Source organism: Bubalus bubalis, chromosome 5 (assembly GCF_019923935.1).
Source record: "Bubalus bubalis isolate 160015118507 breed Murrah chromosome 5, NDDB_SH_1, whole genome shotgun sequence".
Lineage (NCBI taxonomy): Eukaryota > Metazoa > Chordata > Mammalia > Artiodactyla > Bovidae > Bubalus > Bubalus bubalis.
This window is the reverse complement of record NC_059161.1, coordinates 13,963,894-13,990,852: the sequence shown is the minus strand read 5'-3', so window position 1 is coordinate 13,990,852 and position 26,959 is coordinate 13,963,894. Positions and strand designations below refer to the sequence as shown.

At 37.6% G+C, this 26,959-nt stretch overlaps 1 protein-coding gene across 6 annotated transcripts in view; it reads left to right on the top strand.

Moving 5' to 3' along the window:
• The window catches only part of HMCN1 (hemicentin 1), a 546,437-nt gene that overhangs the window by 317,853 nt on the left and 201,625 nt on the right, over positions 1-26,959 (top strand). For 5 of the 6 annotated variants that reach the window (XM_044942717.2, XM_044942719.2, XM_025285474.3 and 2 more), the window contains 6 exons: positions 1,342-1,620; positions 2,139-2,420; positions 3,195-3,303; positions 4,811-4,980; positions 6,185-6,339; positions 13,340-13,463. In XM_044942717.2, the coding sequence (XP_044798652.2) occupies positions 1,342-1,620; positions 2,139-2,420; positions 3,195-3,303; positions 4,811-4,980; positions 6,185-6,339; positions 13,340-13,463 (1,119 nt within the window). The remainder of the gene's footprint in view (positions 1-1,341; positions 1,621-2,138; positions 2,421-3,194; positions 3,304-4,810; positions 4,981-6,184; positions 6,340-13,339; positions 13,464-26,959) is intronic. The other variant, XM_044942718.2, reaches the window with a different exon arrangement.

Here is a 26,959-nt window from a genome sequence, read left to right as displayed (position 1 = left end):
AGAAATAGATAAAGTGGGGATGAGAGACAAATCTACCATACAGAGAATTCCAAAAAAATTATGTAGGTAGTCTCTCCCTCTCAAGGAAGTAGAACATAGCTCCCACCCAATACCTGTGGGCTGGGAAGAGTGATTCTTTTCCAAAGGGCAAAGAGACTTAACTTTCCAGTGGAGAAACATAGCAAAATCTACCTAAACCAGGTGATGAAGGTCAACATCATCAGTGATATGCCATATCACTGATGGCATATTGATAGTGTGTACCCTTGATACAGTTGATGAGAATGGCACTCTACCTCTGTGATTGTGCTTCCAAAACTCATAACTTTCGTCGCATAAGAAAAATATTCTAACATAAAAGTTTATGTAGAAAAAATAAGACACTCAAATTCAGGCACATGCCATTTGATTTCTTTTAAACTATTGGAATGATAGCAGAATCTTGACATGATTGTGTTCAGAGTGTATAGCAGGGCTTCAGCCAGTGGCATTGTTTTTCAGCAGCACAGTCCTCATGTGGTGTGAGAGGCCAGGCATGTGGTTGCTGAATTATGGAAGATACACATGCAACCAATTAGATGAGTATAGTTCAGTGAATGAACTCTCTGTGGTTCGAAAAGAAAAAAAAAAAAAAAAGTAAGCAAAAGTTAGATTCTACAGTTCTTACCAGTAGCTGGGTTCTAAAAGCACTTAGACCTTCTGTATTTCCTGGGGAAAGGGCATGCAGTTGTACCTCATCTGACATTTTTGCTCTCTTGGCCTGATTTCAAACTTACTGTATTTACTTTAAGTGGGATTTATTTTTGTTCTGTTTTGTTTGTTAAACATGACTTTCTTAGTTACAGTAACATGATCTATTGGACTTAAATGAACCCCTGAAATTAAAACTGAGTTTCGACTTTTACTGAAATCTGACTCCCAAAAGGAGGGTGATGAAGATTGTTTTGACAAGACAGGCAACTGATTGTTGTTATTATCATTTAGTTGCTAAGTTGTATCTGACTCTTTGCAACCTCCTGGACTGTAGCCCGCCAGGCTGCTCTGTCCATGGGATTCTCCAGGCAAGACTACTGGAGTGAGTTGCCATTTCCTACTCCAGGGGATCTTCCAGACTCAGGGATCGATCCTGCATCTCCTGCATTTGCAGGCAGGTTCTTTACCACTGAGCCACCAGGGAATCCCCAGGCAACTAATTATTGGTAGATAAATCACAGACTTCCTAATTGTCTTTAATTCATGTTTATTTTACTGCATTATTTAAACATCTGGAGCATTCATTTGAGACTTTTATGCAGATGCTAAAACTTAGAAGGCTTGTTTGTGTTCTGAAATCCTTTGTAGTTCCACCTAGTATTAAAGGAGGGAATGTCACCACAGAAGTGTCAGCTTTGATCAACAGCATAATTAAACTGGAATGTGAAACACGAGGACTTCCAATGCCTGCTATTACTTGGTATAAGGATGGCCAGCCAGTCATATCCAGCTCACAAGCACTTTATGTTGAAAAAGGACAATTTCTTCATATTCCTCGAGCACAGGTCTCTGATTCAGCAGCATATAAGTGTCTAGTAACCAATGTTGCTGGAACTGCTGAAAAATCATTCCATGTGGACGTCTATGGTAAGGAAAACACATATGTTTTTATTATGTGCTTTCTGCCTATGCTTCCTAATACACCAACATCCAGTTTGTTCACTGATAAATCCCTGCTGGTTTGTGTTGTCTTCTATATTCATGGATTGAAATTGGAAGGATTTGTCCCATGATTTGGCAAAAAGTTTTAAGAAACTAAGGTTAGTAAGAAGTGATCATTCATTCAGTCAATCATTTGCCTTTGGCTCCTAGGAATCTAGACCATTTGATTTTTATGGAGAAGGTAAAGTAGTTCTTAGGACTAAAATCATTCTCTCTAGTTTGTCCTTTGTAAACCAGACATGGTATAGAGTAACCCACAATATTTAGAACAGTAGATAAGCAGAACCAAGAAATTCTTTCCTCAGTAGCTTAGTGGGGGAGGGACATGACTATAGTTTGACTATAGTTCCTATAGTCAACCTGTATGAGTGAAAAGAAAAATCCTCTTTATTTCATTAGGATTCCAAAGAATTGCCTGAAATATTGCTTTTTTCTGCCTCTAGTTCCTCCAGTGATTGAAGGTGACCTGGCTGAGCCTCTGAATAAGCAAGTGAAAGTTGCTCATTCACTGACCCTGGAGTGTAAAGCTGCCGGCAACCCTCCTCCAGTTCTAACCTGGTTGAAAGACGGTGTACCTGTGAAAGCCAGTGACAACATCCGCATAGAAGCTGGTGGGAAGAAACTAGAAATCACAAGTGCCCTAGAAGTCGATAGGGGCCAGTATATATGTGTGGCTACGAGTGTGGCAGGAGAAAAGGAAATCAAATACGAAGTTGATGTCTTAGGTAAATGAGAAGGCCACCCCCTGTATTCTCATATTCATAGCACAATCTGCCTTGTTTATGAAATGCTTTTGTGTTCGTGAAATAATCAGACAGTCTTAGAGAAGGTTTAGTTATCTGTTCAGCTCTGGACTACATATTACTGAATGGTGGATTGACCACCAGAGTCCCAAGATCTAAAAACCCACCTACATCTTCCACTTATTCTGATAGGTACACTTTTAAATATATAGATGCATTTTTACATCTGTGACAATATCTGATTGCAGTGAGTGACAGCAGGGTCTCTCACTGTGACCGTGAGTAACATTTTTACATCTGTGACAGGATCTGTGCGTTGAGTGACAACATGTCATGAACACTGTGCTAAACAAGAAACAGTCTGTGGACCTTGGGACGTCATCTTGTAGCTTTGAGTCTCTCTTTCTTTATGAATTGAAACTTTCAATGCAGGCCCAATTTTTGACATTCCCTTATCTTATTCTTATGACAATAAACAACATAAGATATGAATCAGCTATGTTCTCATAGCATCTGCAGTGCCATAGTGCTAGATTAGCTGAGAAAAATTCACAGTGTGTCAAAAGTATATTTATTGACCCTGGCAAATGCATATTATAAAATGTATCTCAGAGTCCATTTCAAGTATCCTTCATGTACCAAATGACTGTGATACTTAACAGCCTTCTGAAGAACAACTTAGTATTATTGCTTAATGGGATACTATATTTTCATTGTATACATTTCTTTGTATGTTTCATCCCTCTTTTTTTCTAGTGCCACCAGCTATAGAAGGAGGAGATGAAACGTCTTACTTCATTGTAATGGTCAATAACTTGCTGGAACTAGATTGTCAAGTGACAGGTTCTCCTCCACCAACTATCATGTAAGGGCTTTGGTATGTCTTCTAAATACCTCCCACTTTTTTATTTGAGAGTTTTAGAGCTATTTTGAAAGAGGTTCTATGTCACTAAAAAGTGATTGTATAAAGGTATACTGATTATATACCTCTTTTATTAAAAGATGTATTCTCTAATTGAGTTGGCCAAAAATTTCATTTGGCAGAAGAAAGCTGAATCAGCTTTTTGGCTAACTCAATGCAAGGCAACTTTTATCTGATACTCACAGGGCCCATAAATCTGCTCCATTAGAGGAATTCATTATACGCTCTTAAAAATTACATTTTCAGTTCATAGAAACAGAATATTAAGCACTATCTGTCAGATCTTCTTGAAGCACTGAGATGTTTAATGAACAACTAAATTTAGAACAGTGTACCAGAAATATTAGGGAAATAGAGGAACTTAACATGAATATATGACTACCAATTATTTTTTTCTCATTCCTTCATTCACAAAGTATTTCTTGAATACTTACCTTTCATTTCCAAGGTGATATGGGATATGCAAACGAACAGATGCTCAACTAGTTGTTGGAACAAAATAGCTCCACACGTGATTATGGGCTTCTCTAGTGCCTCAGACAGTAAAGAATCTGCTTGCAATGAGGGAGACCTGGGTTCGGTCCCTGGGTTGGGAAGATCCCCTGGAGGAGGAAATGGCAACCCACTCCAGTATTCTTACCTGGAGAATCCCATGGACAGAGGAGCCTGGTGGGCTGCAGCCCATGGGGTCTCAAAGAGTCGGACGTGACTGAGCGACTAAGCATACACACAGGACTATAGACTAAATGGAAAGTGATAACTCATGATAAACTAAAACTTATAAGATACCATATGATTTTAGAGTTTTGTTTTACAGATGTTTTAGGATTGTGTGTGTTTTGCTGGTTAATGTTACCTAAACATTGGAAGTGAGAGACAGGTAGGAGCATTTGCCTCTTTCTGTAGCCCGGCATTAATAGAAAAATGAAGACCTGTACACATAGTTCTTTGGTTTCCTGCAATATGCCAACTTCTTTTTAAACTTTTTCTTTTCCTGATTTTCAATTTATTTCATAGAATGAGCAAATGGGAAATTATGCAAGTACATCATTGAGAATATATATATCATGTTGTTCTGTGTTGTGCTAAGTCGCTTCAGTTGTATCTGACTCTTTGCGACCCTAAGTACCGTAGCCCGCCAGGCTCCTCTGTCCATGGGGTTCTCTAGGCATGAATACTGGAGTGGGTCGCCATGCCTTTCTCCAGGGAGTCTTTGCAACTCAGGGATTGAATCCATGTCTCTTTTATCTACTACATTAGGCAGGCGGATTCTTTACCACTAGCACCACCTGGGAAGCCCAAATATATGTGTACACGTATATAAATATATGAGTCCAATATATATTGGTAAATGTAGTTTCTCCAAGATAGATAGAGTGGTTGATTGATGACTTAGGAATGCAGTTATTTAAAGTATATCTCCAGACTTCTTTTTGCTCTATTTCTATAGGTGGCTGAAGGACAGCCAGCTCATTGATGAAAGAGATGGATTTAGGATCTTACTAAATGGACGCAAACTGGTTATTGCCCAGGCTCAAGTGTCAGACACAGGCCTTTATCGGTGTGTAGCAACAAACACTGCTGGAGACCACAAGAAGGAATTTGAAGTAACTGTTCATGGTATGCTGAAGAAGGGACAGGAACATTTCACTGAAAATTCATTTATGCATCGTTTCAGTATCTAATTCAGATTGTGACTCATTAATCTGGATAAATCTTGAATTGTGGAAAGTAGTACAAATTTGAATGTGAATTTGGATGAAAATTTGAGTTACATAATGGAAAATTTTAAGGCACTTTACTAACACGGACGATTTAACCATGTGATAACCATGTGAATGAATTGAGATGGAATTTAAATGGTAGGAGGTATATTCTACACAACATGCAAGGGTCTGAGCAATGAGATCAAAGAAGATAGAAGAGATAGGTAGCAAATGTCAAATAAACGGGGGTTATAAGCATTCAAGCTTTCAGCCAAAACAGAAGGGAGTGTGAATAAAGTCATTTTCAGAAATGGAGGCTGAAGGTATAATGCGGGATCCAGGGCACATAATTGCATTCTTGGAACTGGCATAATAGGGTTAGAATCATAACTCTAATGACAGCAGCAAACCTCTGCCAGGGTATTATGTATCTCATTTGCTAGTCGTCCTTGGGAAGGGAAGGACTGGAATAAGAAACTGGAGAGCCTTTGGAAGCTACAAGCAGAGGTTTCTATGAACATCAGTTTCATTCTTCCCAGGCAGACTGGGTTTTTTCCCACCTTTTCAATCCCATGATAGAATATAGCCAGTCCCGTTTCTCACTGTCAGTTCCAGTTCTTGAGGGAGGAAATCTGGCAAGCCCAGCTTAACTCAGATTACCATCCTGGATTTAATCAGCCCTGCTGGGGACAGATTCATGTGGTATAATTATGGGTACTGGAAACGCACCCTGATTTAATGAGGCAGTTCTGGAGAAATGGAAGGTCATAATACATTAGGAAAACAGACCAAAAGGTTGTAAGCCAAACATACATATGGATTGCAGTTGCTGTAAACACGCTTTACTTATTCTTTGGAGAATTAGAGATCCTACTTCAGAAATAAGTAACTCTAAAATTGCTAAAAATGATAAATGAAGTGCATGGGTGAATTTATTTTGTTGTTTATTACTTTGTCATCTTTTCCTTTCTAAATTTTAAACTTTCAAGTTCTGGATCTTTAAGTGTTGAGCCTACTGATTATGGTTTTTGTTCCCTCTCTCCCTCTGTCCCCTCCTCAACTTTCTTTTTTCTTCCTTCTTTCCTTCCTTCCTTCTCTTCTCTTTTCCTTAAATCTAGTTCCTCCAACAATCAAATCCTCAGGTCTTTCTGAGAGAGCTGTACTGAAGTACAAGCCCATCACCTTGCAGTGCATAGCTAATGGCATTCCGAATCCATCTATTACATGGTTGAAAGATGGACAGCCTGTCAACACTGCCCAAGGGAACCTCAAAGTAAGTATGAATATTATTACGTTGAAGATGAGAAAGCTATATAAGGAGCTGTCATATTCTCTTTTCTTAGTTATAGGTTTTCCTGTTGGACAGATTTTGCGGGAAATGCACTAAAATATTATGTGTTGTCCTTAGGCTTGTTTAAAATTTAGCTTAATATTTTGACTTGAAAAATGGAATTGAAGACTAATAACTTTAACAATGATGTTGATTTTAACATAGTGGTTGTTATTTGTATTATCTCAACGTATGCCTGTTTTACTTGATTAAAAAAACCAGTGTCCCATAGATGAACAGTTCATCAGTACTAAGTCAGAGTATCAGAGATATGTTCACCTTTGACTAGGATTAAGGTGGAATTATAACTACATAAGCCTAGGTGAAATTTGTCTTGGAAAATATAGTTTAGTTTATAATCTTCAAGATGGCAGAGACCAGTCTCTATGAGTAAGTTCATTTCTGTATCTTTCATACTGAGTATAAGTGAAGTGAAGTCGCTCAGTCGTGTCCGACTCTTTGCAATCCCATGGACTGTAGTCTACCAGGCTTCTCTGTCCATGGGATTTTCCAGGCAAGAGTACTGGAATGGGGTGCCATTTCCTTCTCCAGGCATACTGAGTATAGTCCCTGGTATATAACTATAGTCAGTACATATTTGTTGAATTAAGAGATGAGTAGATTGTAAACTTGAGTGATTTAAATGATGCATTTAAAATAATAGATTTTGCTTCTAAGATCAGATTAATTGACTAAATGGGCTTGCGCTTTGCTTGAGAGAAGTTTCAGTAATGAGGTATATGCAAAGTTCTTTTCCTGGCAGAAGTGATCTGTTCATTTATTATTCCTATTCCAAATCTAGTGGAATTAATCTCACACATTTTGTGCTAACAAAAGATTTAATACATATCCTTCTATCATAGTACAGGTAAACAACTGCTTACCTGTGAGACAGATATTTATCATATAAACATACAAAAGTATAATTGGAGATAGGGATGAGTAATTTTAAGAGAGAGTTTAGAGAGGTTTAAGAACAGATAATAAGAAATGCTGCCTTTGAGCCTGTGTGCTTTGCAACCCCTGGAGCTTCCCGGGTGTAATCTGAAACCACCCCCCTATTCAGAGGGGAAAGAGAGACCTCAGAAAGAGTCACAGCACTCCAGATTGGTAGCGGCAGATTTAATAAGCAAGGGAACTTACTTTCCAGGCTTGTCTTGAATGTCTGTAAGATGAGGACATCTCCTCACCTGCCTACCAAATCTTAAAACTTTATATAGAGGCCCTAACTAGGTTTAGTCGCATATCCGTTCAGATGGTCTCAACAGCACACTAATATCTCAAGGCTATATCCTTGGGCAGTGTCTAGCACTGCGGAGGCAGATGGAATGCACATTCCAAACATGAGAAGTTCAGGAGCCTCCAAATGCTTGAGTCCAGCTCACAGGTCATGCAGGCGGTCACATCCTCTCAAAGACCTCTTCCAAAAGCATGAGGGTGATTTATGAAGAAAATCTGTAAGCAGAGATCTGAAGAACATATGGAGTTAAATGGAAACATTAATAGAAGAGAGCTGAGTAGAATCTTTCAGAGAAGATGTTCGTGGGCAAACAAAGGGCAGTATAATACCTTTTGAGAACCTGAAAGCAAGCCATTGGCTTAGGGAAGTAAGAGCAAGGGAGAAATGATGTTAGAGAAGATCAGAGGATGAGTGGAAAGTATTCGAGTAATATTAATGTTTTTATTTTCACTTTAAAGCAATGGGAGATTTTTGAACAGTTTTAAGAGAAAAATGTTTCTTTTGGGTGAAGCGGGGTGGGGAGGCAAGAATACTAGAGTGGGTTGCCATTCCTTTCTCCAGGAGATCTTCCTGACCCAGGGATTAAACCCGAGTCTCCCACATTGTAGGCAGATGCTTTACTGTCTGAGCTACCAGGGAAATATTGGTAGCTCTCACCAGGGAAAGGGCAGTATTGCATAGGAACCTGGAATGTTAGGTCCATGAATCAAGGCAAATTGGAAGTGGTCAAACAGGAGATGACAAGAGTGAACGTTGACATTCTAGGAATCAGCAAACTGGAATGGGTGAATTTAACTCAGATGACCATTATATCTACTACTGTGGGCAGGAATCCCTTAGAAGAAATGGAGTAGCCATCATGGGCAACAAAAGAGTCTGAAATGCAGTACTTGGATGCAATCTCAAAAACAACAGAATGATCTCTGTTCGTTTCCAAGGCAAACCATTCAATATCACAGTAATCCAAGTCTATGCCCAACCAGAAATGCTGAAGAAGCTGAAATTGAACGGTTCTATGAAGACTTACAAGACCTTTTAGAACTAACACCCAAAAAAGATGTCCTTTTCATTATAGGGGACTGGAATGCAAAAGTAGGAAGTCAAGAAACACCTGGAGTAACAGGCAAATTTGGCCTTGGAATACGGAATGAAGTAGGGCAAAGGCTAATAGAATTTTGCCAAGAGAATGCACTGGTCATAGCAAACACCCTCTTCCAACAACACAAGAGAAGACTCTGCACATGGACATCACCAGATGTGCAACACCGAAATCAGATTGATTATATTCTTTGCAGCCAAAGATGGAAAAGCTCTATACAGTCAGCAAAAACCAGACTGGGAGCTGACTGTGGCTCAGATCATGAACTCCTTATTGCCAAATTCAGGCTGAAATTGAAGAAAGTAGGGAAAACCACTAGACCATTCAGGTATGACCTAAATCAAATCCCTTATGATTATACAGTGGAAGTGGAAATAGATCTAAGGGACTAGATCTGATAGGTAGAGTGCCTGATGAACTATGGACTGAGGTTCGTGACATTGTACAGGAGACAGGGATCAAGACCATCCCCATGGAAAAGAAATGCAAAAAAGCAAAATGGCTGTCTGGAGAGGCCTTACAAATAGCTGTGAAAAGAAGAGAAGTGAAAGGCAAAGGAGAAAAGGAAAGATATAAACATCTGAATGCAGAGTTCCAAAGAATAGCAAGAAGAGATAAGAAAGCCTTCCTCAGCGATCAATGCAAAGAAATAGAGGAAAACAACAGAATGGGAAAAACTAGAGATCTCTTCAAGAAAATTAGAGATACCAAGGGAACATTTCATGCAAAGATGGGCTCAATAAAGGACAGATGGTATGGACCTAACAGAAGCAGAAGATATTAAGAAGAGGTGGCAAGAATACACAGAAGAAGTGTACAAAAAAGATCTTCACAGCCCAGATAATCACGATGGTGTGATCACTCACCTAAAGCCAGACATCCTGGAATGTGAAGTCAAGTGGGCCTTAGAAAGCATCACCACTAACAAAGCTATGGAGGTGATGGAATTCCAGTTGAGCTATTTCAAATCCTGATAGATGATACTGTGAAAGTGCTGCACTTAATATGCCAGCAAATTTGGAAAACTCAGCAGTGGCCACAGGACTGGAAAAGGTCAGTTTTCATTCCAATCCCAAAGAAAGGCAATGCCAAAGAATGCTCAAACTACCGCACAATTGCACTCATCTCACACGCTAGTAAAGTAATGCTCAAAATTCTCCAAGCCAGGCTTCAGCAATATGTGAACCGTGAACTTCCTGATGTTCAAGCTGGTTTTAGAAAAGGCAGAGGAACCAGAGATCAAATTGCCAACATCTGCTGGAGCATCGAAAAAGCAAGAGAGTTCCAGAAAAACATCTATTTCTGCTGTATTGACTATGCCAAAGCCTTTGACTGTGTGGATCACAATCAACTGTGGAAAATTCTGAAAGAGATGGGAATACTAGACCACCTGACCTGCCTCTTGAGAAACCTATATGCAGGTCAGGAAGCAACAGTTAGAACTGGACATGGAACAACAGACTGGTTCCAAATAGGAAAAGGAGTGCGTCAAGGCTGTATGTTGTCACCCTGCTTATTTAACTTATATGCAGAGTACATCATGAGAAACACTGGGCTGGAAGAAGCAGAAGCTGGAATCAAGATTGCCGGAAGAAATATCAATAACCTCAGATATGCAGATGACACCACCCTTATGGCAGAAAGTGAAGAGGAACTAAAAAGCCTCTTGATGAAGGTGAAAGAGTAGAGTGAAAAAGTTGGCTTCAAGTTCAACATTCAGAAAACTAAGATCATGGCATCTGGTCCCATCACTTCATGGGAAATAGATGGGGAAATAGTGTCAGACTTTATTTTTTGGGGCTCCCAAATCACTGCAGATGGTGATTGCAGCCATGAAATTAAAAGACGCTTACTCCTTGGAAGGAAAGTTATGACCAACCTAGATAGCATATTGAAGAGCAGAGACATTACTTTGCCAACAAAGGTCCATCTAGTCAAGGCTATGGTTTTTCCAGTAGTCATGTATGGATGTGAGAGTTGGACTGTGAAGAAAGCTGAGCACCGAAGAATTGATGCTTTTGAACTGTGGTGTTGGAGAAGACTCTTGAGAGTCCCTTGGACTGCAAGGAGATCCAACCAGTCCATTCTGAAGGAGATCAGCCCTGGGTTTTCTTTGGAAGGAATGATGCTAAAGTTGAAACTCCAGTACTTTGGCCACCTCATGCAAAGAGTTGACTCACTGGAAAAGACTCTGATGCTGGGAGGGATTGGGGGCAGGAGGAGAAGGGGACGACAGAGGATGAGATGGCTGGATGGAATCACCGTTTTGATGGACGTGAGTTTGAGTGAATTCTGGGAGTTGGTGATGGACAGGGAGGCCTGGCATGCTGCAATTCACGGGGTGGCAAAGAGTCGGACACGACTGAGCGACTGAACTGAACTGAACAGAGAGAAAAATGACATGAGCAGGCTTACATTTTCAGGAGTTAGCTAGGCCTTTTTGGAGAAAGAATTTAAGGAGTCAAGAGTAGATATGTGGAAATCAGTTGAACTTATTTATTTTTGTCTAGGAGAGAAAAGGTAGAAATTTGTACTCATACTGGCCACAGAAGTGAAGATACATGGATATATTTGATAGTTATTTACTGGTTAAATCATTAGGGCTTGATTATAGATTGTTGATAAAAGGTGAGGGAGTGGGGAACATCAAGAAAAACTAGTAGGAATCTAGTATACACAAGTGCATAGACAGTGATGCCATCCAGCGAGAAAGGAGATTTTGGAGGCAGGTAAGATTGAGGGGAAAAAACTATGAGTTTTAGACTTTTCAGAGTTAAGATGATTTTGAAATAAATGGGGATACCAGGGAAACCATGGAATATATGGTCTTGGAGCTCAAAGGATCGCTGGAGATATTGATGCATTATGATATTTGAAACTCATGGACAGGGATGACTTAATTCAAGGGCAGCATAAAGAGTGAGAAGAAACAGGAGAGAAAACTGATGTAACACAGAGTCTTAAGAAATTATGGCACTTTTTAAAGGCCACGTGTGAAAGTCCAGAAGTGAATATAAGTATGTGAATGTGCTGGTTGCAATGTTTAGTACAGTATTGCTGGAGAAGAAGTTAAGTGGGAGTGTACAAGGCAGTGTATGGAGAGATCATCTGGGGTCAGAATGTGGTGAGCCTGGAAGGCTTTGCTGAGCTCCAGTTTCATTTTGGACAAAGTGATGAGCCATGCATGAGCTTTGAAGGGGGACTGGTAAAAGGATCAAATTTGCATTTTACACAAATTATTCTGGCAACAATATGCAAGGCAGATTAACAGTTTGGGAGGCTGGAGACACTGGAATATAAATTAAGGAGCTGTTATAATCCCACAGTGGCTGTGAGAAGGGAGACAAGGGATCTGAGAAACATAGCATTGCCTAATTACTGGGAGAGTCACAGTGGCCTCTGAAACCCAGATGACCTGTGCCATTCAATAAGACATGACATGAGAATTAGGTTCAGAAATATGGGGAGAACAGTTGTAAGCTTTGCTTTGGATGTGTTACATTTCATATGCTAACTTGTCCAGCAGACAGTTGGAAGCTCAGGAGAGAAGTTGAGTCCAGTGCTGTAAATGGAGGAGCCTGCACAGGATTCTTCATTGAAGACATGGGTTTGGATGAAAACTATCAGAAAGCCAAGTTCCCTGTCTATGGGACAGGAGGAGGAAACAGGTTCTGTAATCTACTAAGAAAGTCAGAGAGTGAGAACTGAGGGAGTACTGTCTCTTCAGCTACCAGAGAGCAGAGTGATTGAAGGAGTAGGAAGCCCACAATGCCAAATGCTGTAGTTTGAGCTCACTGCCTAGACTGCTGGGTGCTGTGAAGAGAAGTTACTGATGGGACTTCCCTGGTGGTCCAATGCTGGAGACTTTGCTTTCCAATGCGGGGGGTTCAGTCTCTAGTTAGGGAGCTATGATCCCTGCATGCCTCACAGCTGAAAACACCAAAACATAAAGCAGAAGCAATCTTGTAACAAATTCAATAAAGACTTTAAAAATGGTCCATGTCAAAAGAAATCTTTAAAAAGGAAGTTACTGCTAACCCCTGAATAATCAGTTTCAAAGTATAACCACAGAATCACTACTTCTAAAATGGTGGAGGCCAGTTGTCATGTGCTTAGGAAGGAAATAAGGAAACCCAGACAGGAGGAAATTTATCTGCATTTCCATTACTCATATTTTATAATTTTTATTGTTTTTCTGGCCCCTGTGACCATTTAATCAAAAAAGATTGTTGTTTTAAAACTATTTATGAAGTGTTATATAAATACAACCATGTTTTTTTTTCAAATAGCTACATTTTCATCACATACCTCATAGTTGCATTGCTAAAGCCTTTTTATTCAGTGGACTTTTATGACTATACCAGCAGGCTGGCTTTAGGTAACTTCGTGTTTTCCAGTGCATAAGAAAAGCTTTTCCTTCAAAATAGCCTGTTTTCTTGTGCATGATGAAGTGATCTGGCTCTAATTTGTCAAAAGGTAATTAAGATACCAGCATGAAAATATAATTAGATATTATAAACTTAAATGAGTTTGTCTCTTCAGCAAGTATTTTCAAGTCCACATGTAAAGTACAGAATGCTGCTATACTTTCTGATCCCAATTAGATACAGTCTTCTGGTCGACTTCTACAAATTGCCAAAGCCCTGATGGAAGATGCTGGCAGATACACGTGCGTGGCTACCAATGCAGCTGGAGAAACACAGCAGCACATTCAACTGCATGTACATGGTAATGGCACCTTCATGTCTTAACAAAAGAGCATTTCTATGGTCTTTTAAAAAAAAACATATTGGGCTCATTTTTATTGAATTGTAGTGTAAAAGAAATGAGTGTTTATTTTAGTCCGTATGAGAAAAGTATATAGTTTACATTATGGTCATTACTCATTGAAGGTCTTCAGTTTTCATATTGTCAAATAGACACGCTAGAGCTCATAAACACACACACCACCTTATGTTTTAATTGTTTGAATTCTGTCAGCTGATAGCTTTGTACAGATAACTTTTGTTGAAAAACCAGAAGTTGCAGGTTTTTTCCTTCGCATTGTCTATGATTTTCTTGCCTGCCTAAAAGATGAATTTTTTGAAGCTAGATGTGAGTAGAAGTTATCTTTGGCTGAGGATCTTCCCTCATGTACTTTAATAAAAAGTCTGAGTGGCCATGGAATGCCTCATGAATACTGCAGCTTCGCAGTAAACTTGAAAGACTCCTGGACTGTCATTGTGAGACTTCAGATCTGTAGAGGTTCATCAGAAAGGACCAAGAATTGAATGTCTGGACTTTCCTAATTCAGCCAAGGATATTTACAGAGAGCTAGCGAAGATCTCCTTGTACACTTTATTCATTTTCTCTAATTCATGTGATTGCTTGTTAAGCCTTTTATTCATTCATTCCATCCATTCATTCATATATTCACCCCATATTTACTGAGTGATCTTAACCTGAAATAACACCCCAGCATTTAGCTTAACTCCAGGTATATAGTAGGAAGTCAATAAATGTTTGACAAATGAAAGAGTAAATAATAAGTGAATGAAAAAATTTTGTGTGAACATTGAATTCTTCTAATCTGTTTCTTTACATGTTTTAATTAAATCACCCAGTTAAAAAATTAAAATGATCAATTCTCTAAATGTTTCCAATAAACCCACTTTATTCTTTCCCCCGTTTTTCAGATATGAATATCTGACTTATCATATACACAAACTATATTTCTTAGAGGACCTTTAGTTTTTCATTGAATAATTAACTTAATGATCAATATCTGACTGTAACCATATTGGAATTGTCTCACCATACTTGAGGGTTAGGGGACAGATTGACCGTGCTCTTCCTTAAGTTGCCTTGAATTTACCTCATTCCTTGTGAGGCCTCTGTATGTTTCCAGTATTCTTTGGCAGCTGTCTCCAGCATTTACTCAGACCTCAACTTCCATCTAAGAGTGTGCTGGGGGTGGGCTTGCTCTCCCCCATTTTCCTGCCCTGAGTCTCCTTGTCTCCTTTTTGTACAGATTATTTATCTTCTCCTTTCCAATAGCTTCAGTCCTAATCTGGTCTCCCGTTGCTGGCTAAGAGGAAGCAGTTGAGTAGGATAGCATGATATGTTGCCATCATCTCAGGCACTGGACTGATGCCAACTTTGGTTTAAATTCTTTGTTAACCATGATTTGTATAACTTTGAGCAAGCTACTTAATTAATCTGAATATCTGACTTGAAGAGTGCTTTTGAGGTTTAAAGGTTGTAGATATAATATTATCTCCCACTTCTACTCTTTTAGAAGCTGTGCAGAAAAGAGAAGTTATTTGTTCTCTAGGCTGCTTTAAATTACTTAAATGAAAACTCTGTAGTGAGGAAGAGAACATGTCCCCAGAACTGGGAAGAACCAGACCTCAGTATTTGGGGCTCCCAGACTTGTCTTCATAAAAATCATATGTATTGCTTTTTAGACATACATCTTTCTGGACGCCTTCCCACATCTCATGAAACAGCATCTCTCATGCAAGTAATCTGAGCCTTTACATGGAGAAACATTGGCCCAGACTGTAAAGACTGGTCTAGAGACTTGCCAGTGTAGTCAAGACTGACTGAAGACTAGAGTCCGTGAAAGAACTCAAGTATCCCATCAAACACAGGGCAACAACAGAAAAGAAAAAAGCAGATCCAATATCTGAGAAAACACAAGTCTATCAACATACTATCTAACTATGGTAACAAAATATATGTTAGCAAGAGATTCAATTAGAGTACACAAGTAGAAAATCATCAGAGACAAGGAGAAGGAGGCTGGAGGATATCTGGGTTAATGTGAAAAAAGAGAAACACAAGGTTGGTGATTGTAAGGATTTTTTAAAAAACTACCAGACTAGTCAGAAAATAGAAAAGTCTTCTTGATATGAATTACCATAGAATAGAAGTAAGATATATTACTAGCTGAAAATGTTTCCCCTAATAGGATCTTGACTTGTCTGGATAACATTTCATCAACCTGAAGGAAGAATAAATGATGAAGTGAACTTCTAATCTAATATTGATCATGATCAACCTGGAGGAAGTAGTTAACATGACATGTGACAGGAATATGAACAGAAAGTGATGTATCGTCTTGGCCTTCCTGATGGCTGTGTCACATTGGAGGGACGTGGTGCCAGACTTGATCCTGTCCTCTTTCATATTTGTATTCATAATTTCAGGGAGAATTGGAGATGTTAAAAGAGATGTAGGAATTTCTAAGGGATTAGTTGGTGGATTTCACAAAGACCTCAGAGGTTAAAAATGACAAATTAATCTGAGGCAAAAAAATTGCATAAGAATAGGGAGAGAGTGGCTTAAAGATACCACACATTGAATTACTTGAGATATTAATGATTCTCTCTAATTATTAATTTGATAATTCAATTTTGTAATAAAGCTAAGAAGTCAGTAATAGAAGTTTGTAGTACCCTTCTTATACTCTTGCTTTCTGAGTGCTTCCAAAGTATTATATCTAAGTCTGGTGCTGTATATTAAGAGGGACATGGAAAAATCTATAGGTAAGCAACTGTCATTTAATTATTTCTTTTATTGTTTAACCAATCCTATACCTGTTTTTTAAGTTAGGATTTGTTTTAATCCCAGGAGTAACACACTCAGCAAGTGAGTCTTTTCTATCCACAACTGTCATCCAAAAGTATTCAATCCTAAGAAACTCAGCTTTCAACATGCTTATTATTTTGCTTTTCTATAAAAAAGGAATGTAGATGCTTCCATTTTTCTCAAACATGGAAAAAAGTGTTTCCAAAAGGTGGAGTAAGGGTGCGTGGTCTCCTGGACTAGAAATGAAGTCATGATCATGAGAAGGGGAACATTCTTATGATCCCCTGGGTTTTCCAAGGGAAGTTCTATTATAGACAGCAGAGGCTCTCAGTAGGTGGTCCTTTTGATGATCAAAGTTTCATAATTCTTGAAGTTCTAATTCTCTAGACCAAACTATGAAATTATATTTAAACCTCAAATACTTGCCAAGTGAGACAGATGTTTCCACAAACAAATGATTCTTTGGGGTCTAATGGCCCAAGTATTCTGCACGTAATTATTTTCTAGCCAAAATCAACCAAGGTGAAGCACTCAGAAGTAGAATATTGTAGTGAAAAGCTTTGAACTGGGGCTCCTACACTCCAAGTATTATCTGGAGGACAGTGGGCTTAGTTGCTAACTTTTTAAAAGCTTAGTTTTCTCATCTGTAAAATGGAAAGGATGAAGATAATACCACAATCAGGGAAGTTGTTCTGAGGAATCAATGCAAGACTAGACATGAAAAATATAGCCTGGTGTCTGGTTCCTGGTCATCATCTGTAAATAGCAGCTTAATGACTGTTTTGGCCAAACACATATTTGGCTTCTGGCCCTGCTCATTACACCAACATTTTAACAAATATATCTAATGTCCTGCTGTCTTTACTGCTGGCCAGGAACTATTTTGTGTCTGTATTACTTGTCTGGCTAAAACATTAGTAGAGCACCCTTAATTTTATTATTTGGATGTATTTGCTTGGCTAAAATATGCTAACACCCACTTAAATTTTTTTTTCTATATCGTTTTTGTGTTTTTTGTAATAGCTCACTTGTAGCCTAGAGGAGACTTGAGAATATTGTAGAGAACTTTTCTCTTTTAAAGGATAACTTTAGTTCAGGGCTCTACTATGCTATTTTCTTGGTATTGGTGAATTTATTATTCATTGTATTATAATTTTCATGGTTAGGGAGTCTCCAAGGCACTTTTGATCAGTTATATATTCAAATTTTATCATGATTTGAAAAAAATGAATTAATGTCTCTGAATGATTAAAGTAATAGGCAAAATTTAGACCCACAATATGTTCAGAGGAAGGTGTTTTGATTTTGGCATGATACATGCCTGGAGCCTTTAGAAGAAAGCAAGCCAGTAAGTCGAATAGAGTTCAATCTTCTACTTGGAGTACACAGTATGCAGACATCTTATTGTTATCACAAAATATTATTACCTTACTAATTCTTCTTCTACAACAGTGTTCACCTAAATTCAATATTCCAAAACCATCTCTTTGTGCAGAAAGGGAATAATAGTATTTATATTTTTATTTAGTTTTTATGTTAAATGAACGAGCACCCTTTATTGAAGAGGCTCATCTTTCCCCCACTGAATGGCTTGGCATGCTTTTGAAGTCATTTGATTGTACATGTAAGGGCTAAATTTCTCTAAAATCAATTCTGTTCCATTGCCTAATTGTGATTCTTATGGCAGTACCACTCTGTCTTTTATTCTTTTTTCCCCAGCTTTATCGAGATCTAATTGATGAATAAAACTCTATACATTTTAAGTGTACCAGGGGATGATTCACTGTATGTATACTTTGTGAAATATTATTACAATCAAATGAACACATCCACCATTGTACACGGTTACTATTTGTGTGTGTGTAGTGAGAACATTTAAGATCTACTGTGTTACCGGTACAGTATTCAGTGGTCACCGTGGTGTACATTAGATGCCCAGAACTTGATCTTGTAAATGAAGGGTTGTACCTTTTGACCAGTATCTCCCCATTTCCCCCACCCCCCAGCCCCTGGTACCACCATTCTATTCTCAGGTTCTGTGAGTTCAACTCTTTAAATTCCACATAGAAGTGAGATCATATAGTATTTATTTTTCTTTGTCTGGCTTATTTCACTCAGCATAGGGTCCTATAGTTTCATTCAGGTTGTTTCAAGTGACATAATTTCCTGCTTTCTTGTGACTGAGAAGTATTCCGTCTGTCTGTCTGTCTGTCTCTATCTCTATATATATAATGTATGACAGTGCATATAATAAACACACAGAGGGAATGAGAGAGAGAAAGACAGCATCTTCATTATCCATTCATGTATCTATGGACACTTAGATTGTTTCTATGTCTTGGCTTTTGTAAATAATGCTGCAATGAACATGGGAGTTATAGATATCTTTGAGATACTGATTTTCTTTGCTTCAGATATATAACCAAATATGGGATTGCTGGACCATATGGTAGTTCTATTTTTAACTTTTCTGAGGAAAGTTCATGCTGTTTTCTAGTGGTCATTACCATTTACTTTCCTACTGAGAGTGTACGAATTTCTTTCTTTCCACATTCTCACTAACACTTGTTATTGCTTGTATTTTTTATAACCATACTAATGGGTGTGAGGTGATAATTCACTGTGATTTTGATTTACATTTCCCTGATAATTAGTGATGGTGAGCTCCTTTTCTTGTACCTGTTGGCCATTTGTATATCTTCTTTGAAAAACTGTCTATTCAGGCCCTTTGCCCAATATATATTTGTGTTATTTATTATTTGTTGGTGGGTTTTTTTTTTTTTGTTTGCTATTGAGTTGTCTAAATTTCTTGTATATTTTTATTATTCACCCTTTATTATATATATGGATATGACACCCAAAGCACAAACAATAAAAGCAAAATAAACAAATGGAATTACATCAAACTGAAAAGCTTTTGCAAAGTAAAGGAACCCATCAGAAAAATGAAAAGCAACCTACAAAATAGAAGAAAATATTTGCAAACCACATATATATATTTGATTTTATTGTTCATGCTTTTGGTTTCATATCCAAGAAATCATTACCAAGAACACTGTCAGGGAACTTTATTCTTATGTTTTCTTCTAGGAGTTTGTGGTTTCAGGTCTTACATTTAAGTGTTTAGTCCATTTTGAGTTAATTCTTTAGTATAATACTGAATTGAATACAGTACTTGATTTTCATATGTTAAGCCAACCCTGCCATTCTGGAATAAATTCCTCTTAGTCATGGTGCATTATATGTTTTACTTGTTGCTGGATTCACCTTACTAGTATTTTTTTGATGATTTTTGTGTCTCTTTTCATAAGGGATATTGATCATAGTGTCCTTTTATTGACTCTCTCTCTCTGGTTCTGTTATCATGTTACACTGATCTCTTAGAATGATTGAAGAAGTGTTTCACTCATTGTCTGCTTTATTTTGAAAGAGTTTGTGAAGGACTCAGTTTAATTCTTAAATGTTTGGCAGAATTCACTATTAAAGCCATTCTCCAGTTTTGTGAGTATGTATGTGAAGGACTTTTTTAAAATTATAATTAATGCAATTTGTTTTTATGTGTCTATTCAGATTTTCAGTTTCTTTTTGAGTTTGTGTTAGTAGTTTGTATCTTTCTAAGAAATTATCTATTACATCTAGGTTATAACGTAGTTGTTGGCACAAAACTGTTTATAATATTACTGTATAATTGTAATTCTGTAAGGTTGGTAGCAATGACCCTTGTTTCTTTCCTGATCGGAGTTATTTGGTCTCCTCTCTTTTGTTTTGTCTTGGTCAGTTGGGCTAAAATTTTGTCCCTTTTATTGATCTTTCAAAAAACCAGATTTTAGTTTCATTGATTTTCTCTTTCTTTGTATTGTCTATTTTTTCTCTGTTCTTTATTATTCCCTTTATTCTGCCTGCTTTGGGTTTAGTTTACTTTTCTTTATTATTCTGGTTTCTTTAGGTGGAATGTTAGGTTACTGATTTGAGTTTTTAATATAGTTGTTTACAGCTATGAATTTCACTCTGTGTTGCTTTATGTGCATCCTGTAAGTTTTGGTGTGTTGTATTTTTATTTTAATTTATCTCAGGGTATTATGTAATATCTTATATGATTTCTTCTTTGAGAAACATGTTATTTAGGAGTGCGTTATTTCATTTCTACATATTTGTGAATTTCCCAACTCTTCTCTTAAGATTGATTCATAATTTCATTCTGTTGTGGTTTAAAAACACACTTTTTAAATCCTTTTAAATGTCCAGAGACTTCTTTTATAGCCTAACATATGGTTTATTCTTAAAAATATTCTTTGTGTACTTGAGAAGGATGTTGATTTTGCTATTCTTGTGTGGACTATTCTGTGTATATCTCTTGATTTACAGTGTTGTTCAGTTTTGTCTAATTATTATATCCGTTCTTGAAAGTGGATGTCTCTGACGATTCTTGTTAAATAGTCTTTCTTCCTTAGATTCTGCAAAATTTTTGTTCCATGTATTTAGAGACTCTATTGTTTTGTGAATGTGTATGTTAGTTACTCAGTTGTTTCTGACTCCTTGCAACCCCATGGACTGTAGCCCAGCAGGCTCCTCTGTCCATGGTATTCTCCAGGCAATAATACTGGAGTGGGTGGCCATTCATTCCCTTCTCCAGGGGATCTTCCCGACCCAGGGATTGAACCCTGGTCTCCTGCACTGCAGGTATATTCTTTTCCTGGAAAATTCCATGGACAGAGGAGCCTGGCAGACTACAGTCCATGGGATCGCAAAGAGTCAGGCATGGCTGAGTGCCTAACACTTTGACTTATGGGCTTTCCTGGTGGCCCAAATGGTGAAAAAATCTTCCTGTTCTTCAGGAGACCTGGGTTCAATCCATGGGTCAGGAAGACCCTCTAGAGAAGGAATGGCTACCCACTCCAGTATTTTTTCTTTGAGAATTCCAAGGATAAAGGAACCTGGTGGGCTACAGTTCAGAGGATTGCCAAGAGTCAAATACCACTGAGTAACTGTTTTGCGAATATGTGATTATAATTGTCATGTATTTTGGATAAATTGATACTTTGTGTCATTTAAAAATATCTTACTTGGTTGCTACTAATAGTTTTTCTTTCAAAATCTGTTTGTTTTTTTTTAAATATTGGTATAGCCTCTCCATTTTTATTTGTTTACTGCTTGCATGATATCTTTTCCATCCTTTTACTTTCAACCTATTTGTGTCTTTGAATCCAAAGTGGATCACTTGTAGACAACATATAGTTAGGTCATGTTTTTATTTTTCTTTTGCTTTTTAAATCCATTCTGCTGGTCTCTTCTGCCTTTTGCATAGCGTGTTTATACATTTGCATTTAATGTAATTACTGAGATGCTAGGATTTATGTCTATTTTATGTATGTATGTATGTGTTGTTTTTGTGTTCTTCCATTACTACCTTTTTGTGTTAAATAGATATTTTCTTGTGTACCATTTTATCTTATTCCTTCTTTTTCCATATATTTGAGTTCATTTTTAGTGGTTGCCCTAAAGATTACAATTAGCATCATAATTAATAATGTTAATACTTTGGATGAATACTAATTTAGTTTCAGTATTATAAAAACTTTGCTCCTATATAGATCCCTTCCCTTTCCCCTCCTTTGTGCTATTATAGTCATACAAATTACATCTTTATTCATCATGTGCCTATCAATATATATTTATAAATATTGATTTATGTTATTGTCTTTTAAATCAGGAAGGAGAAAACAGTGTTATCTGCAAAATATACAGTTTTACTGTCTTTACTATTAGTTACCTCTACCAGTCCTCTTTGCTTCTTTATATGTATTAAAGTCACTCTTTTTATGCAGCCTGAAGGACTTCCTTTAGTATTTTTTAAAAATTTAATGTTATCAATCAGTGGATATTAAAATAGGGAGATTATTATGGATTATCTAGATGGACCCAGACACGTCATGAAAAGTAGAAAATTAAGGCAGAATTCAGAATGATGAGATGTGAGGTCTTATGACCTTCCCTATTACTAGCTTTGTAGATGGAGGAAGGTGTCCACAACTCAAGGAATATGTGTTCTCTCTAAAAGTTGGAAAGAAAGTGAAGTCACTCAGTCGTGTCCAACTGTTTGCAACCCCATGGACTGTAGCCCGCCAGGCTCCTCTGTCCATAGGATTCTCCAGGCAAGAATACTGGAGTGGGTTGCCATTTCCTTCTCCAGGGCATCTTCCCAAACCAGGGATTGAACCCAGGTCCCCCGCATTGCAGGCAGATGCTTTATCCTCTGAATAGGCAAGGAAACAGATTTTCCTTTGAACCCGGCAGAAAGGAAATGAGTCCTTCTGCAACTGTGATTTTAACCCAGTGAAGCCATGTTGATTTCTGACCCACAAAACTGTGAAGTAATACACTTGTGCTGTTTAAACTACCAGGTTTGAAATAATTTGTTATGGAACGGAAAGGAAACTAATATGGTAACTTTCCTGGACAATCTCTGTGAAGTCTGTTTTGATAGACTTTAAAATGCCTCTGGGAAAGGGACTGATTTCACTGAGCAAATTTTGGGTCTGGATAGTTAAAGACAAGTCCTAGGAGTGGAAATTTCCAGAGAAAGGCCAGACAGGTCAAATAGTGAGTCTTCTAGGAATGGGGCTTTTAGGTAGCTCTGCTCCCCTCCAATATTTACTGTGCTTTTTTTTCACTGTGGCTGCAGAGCTGTTTGTTTTCAAGATTACTGCTGAGGTAAGGAAAGAGTGATGGGAAGAGAGTCAGATAAAATGTTGTAAAACTCACTCTTCTTAATTAGATTTAGCTCTTTTTCTTGAATAAACACTTCTTCAATTATTGTAAGCATTTGGTTAATTCCCCAAGTTTTAAGAAAGTTTGTTTTGATAATTTTCCAATGTTCTTTTTTTTTTTTTTTTATGGTGGAGTGGATTTTGCAAGTCCTTATTCTGCCATTCTTGCTGACATCTAATCTTTTCTCTTTAAGTTCTCTAGTGGAATGAAAAATAGCCAATCTGCTTCATGGCTGTTATATTTCTTATTCCCACCATATTGTTTTATTGCAGCAGTTACATAGCCTGTCAAAGCCATCAATGATCACTTTAGTTGAGCAGGCTTCAAGTTAATATTTAAATAACTATTTTGGAGCAATGTGCCATGGACTAATTATTTTTCCTTTCCAGTTGTAAAAGTCAGATAGTCATATTTAAAGGTCATTTTTTTTTTTTTTTTTTTTTTTTGCTTAAATGCCATATCATAAGTCAGAATTCAGCAGAAAACAGAAACAATCTAAGCATTTCAAATAGGAAGATTTAATACGTTGCTTAGATAAATACAAATGAACTACAGGTTTGAGGGCCAAGTGGCCTCTAAACTTTGTCTTCAGGAACAACTTCCAAAAAAATAGAAATCTGATGTATAAGGTCATCTATTTTTGAGGACAGGCTTTATTTTAAACTTGTCAAAAACCAGCTTTGAATTATATTGTTTGTTATTCCTTTTGCTTGTTTGTTTGCTTTGGTATAGTACTTCTATTATTTCTTTATTCCTGATTTCTTTGGGTTTCTTTTATTGGTCTTTTTCTAGAATCTGAGTTGAATGCTTAGAACATTTATTTTTAGCATTTCTTAGTTTTTAATACGGAGAAGGCGATGGCACCCCACTCCAGTACTCTTGCCTAGAAAATCCCATGGACGGAGGAGCCTGGTAGGCTGCAGCCTATGGGGTCGCGAAGAGTCAGACATGACTGAGTGACTTCACTTTCACTTTTCACTTTCATGCATTGGAGAAGGAAATGGCAACCCACTCCAGTGTTCTTGCCTGGAGAATCCCAGGGACGGGGGAGCTTGGTGGGCTGCCGTCTATGGGGTTGCGCAGAGTCGGACACAACTGAAGGGACTTAGCAGCAGCAGTTTTTAACATATTAATTAGAACTTGAAGATTGCCTTTGGATAATGTATTGCTTATTGATGGCCCACAGATTTTAGTTTTAATCAGTCTCATTCTAATTAATTTTTTCTACCCGTATACATTTGTCTTGATTTCCTCTTTAATAAGGTTTTTCCCCATGTAGAAAACTTTGTATTTTACTACTGAGTTCTGTGATTTTCTTATTATGATTTTTTAAATTGTGATATAAACACCTTATTGAGATTTTTTGTGACCTAATATATAATCTGTTTTGAAAATATTCTGTTGCCATTTGAAAATAATATGTATTCTTTGTTAACAATAAATACACAAATAACATGTGTGTGTATAAACATATATCAGTTCAGTCCAGTCACTCAGTCATGTCCGACTCTTTGTGACCCCATGAACCACAGCACACCAGGCCTCCTTGTCCATCACCAACTCCTGGAGTCCACCCAAACCCATGTCCATTGAGTCGGTGATGCCATCCAACCATCTCATCCTCTGTCATCCCCTTCTCCTCCTGCCCTCAATCTTTCCCAGCATCAGGGTCTTTTCCAGTGAGTCAGCTCTTCGCATCAAGTGGCCAAAGTATTGGAGTTTCAGCTTCAACATCAGTCCTTCCAGAGAACACCCAGGACTGATCTCCTTTAGGATGGACTGGTTGGATCTCCTTGCAGTCCAAGGGACTCTCAAGAGTCTTCTCCAACACCACAGTTCAAAATCATCAATTCTTCGGCGCTCAGCTTTCTTTTTAGTCCAACTCTCACATCCATACATGACCACTGGAAAAAACCATAGCCTTGACTAGACGGACCTTTGTTGGCAAAGTAATGTCTCTGCTTTTGAATATGCTGTCTAGGTTGGTCATAACTTTCCTTCCAAGGAGTAAGCGTCTTTTAATTTCATGGCTGCAATCACCATCTGCAGTGATTTTGGAGCCCAGAAAAATAAAGTCAGACACTGTTTCCACTGTTTCCTCATCTATTTGCATGAAGTGATGGGACTGGATGCTATGATCTTAGTTTTCTGAATGTTGAGCTTTAAACATATATATGTTTGGGTAATTTTAGCTTTCAAATTCTCTAGAACTTTATTTTTGTTTCACTATGGAGTTAATTTCTAAGAAATACTGAAATATACTACTTTTAGATTTTTCAAATTTTCTCTCCTTTTTTGTTTACAATTTTGCTTGTTTATACAATGCATAAAGCATTATCATTATAGTGGATTCTTTCTGAATTGCAACAGTTTAGTCAGTAGAAAGCATTATTTTTGCCTTGTATACCAGTTTGTCAGAAATTGATATCTCCTTTATTTTTCTTGTATATCTCTGTCTAGCTCTTTACTGTCAACATTTTTACAGTTGTTTTGCTTGTGCTTTTTAATTAAAAAAAAAACCTGATAACCTTCAGATAGTCTTAACTCTTTCTGTATTGACCAAGAAAATTAACTCATTCACATTTATGCTCTTGATTTACATATTTGATTTTATTTCTACCATCTTATTTAGTTCTAATCATTTTTCTTATTCCCTTGCCTCCTTTCCCCTTTCTATTTTTGCTAGGTTAATGGATCAATTATTTAATTGGATATGAGGTGGAGGTGAGGGGCTCTGGTGCATTGGATAAGTTAAATTTATCAAATCTTTAAAATGTTTTTTATATAAACCCCAAAGTTAACATATACATAGCTTCTTTTCCGAATAAGAGAAAACCTCTAGTTTACTTGCAATTTTGTTTTTCCTCATATCCCTCCTGCATTCCTTAAGATAGGAGATGTAGGGCTTTGCTATTCCAAGCTGTCTTTACTTTTACACTATGCCTCTTAAACTTTTTGAATTCCTACTTTATAAATACATGGTTTAGTCACTAAGTCATGTCCAACTCTTGCGACCCCATGGACTGTAGCCTGCCAGGTTCCTCTGTCCATGGAATTTCTCAGGCAAGAATACTGAAGTAGGTTGCCATTTCTTCAGGGGATCATCCCAACCCAGGGATTGAACTGATGTCTCTTGCATTGCAGATGGTCTCCTGCATTGCAGGCGGATTTTTTACCTCTGAGCCACCAGAGATGCCCAACATTAAAACTAAAGCAGCATTATCTGTGATTATTTAAAGTTGAAAATGTAGTTTTCTGTTTTATTTTACTAACAGTTGTAACTTTTCTATCAAAAAAGACTCTAATAAACAAACAAAAATGATTCTAATTTCTCTGAAATGATTTAAGATAGGACTGTTCTAAGGTAAAGTCAGGCTTCCCTGGTGGCTCAGATGGTAAAGAATCTGCCTGCAACATGCGAGACTTGGGTTCGATCCCTGGGTTGGAAGATCCCCTGGAGAAGAGCATGGCAACCCACTCCAGTATTCTTTCCTGGAGCATCCCCTTGGACCAAGGAGCCTGATGGGGTACAGTCCATGGGGTTGCAAACAGTTGGACATGACTGAGTGACTAAGCACAAGGTAAAGTCAGATATTTTGAGAAATACTGATGTTCTTCACTGAAAGAGTTCAAATACATTAGATTACTTCTTGGTAAAGGCAGTTCATCATCAGACTAATCAGATTAATTGAAATTAAAAATACTCCCTTAACATTCTTTTACTACTCTGCTAATGTATGTATCCAAGGCTTTTCCATTCTGGGCATAGATGAATAGATGATCCAGCAAACCTTTTTAAGATCTTTTACATCCTGTTTTCACTACTGCTTAATAGTATCCCTCTGCCCATGGGGATTCTCCAGGCAAGAATACTGGAGTGGGTT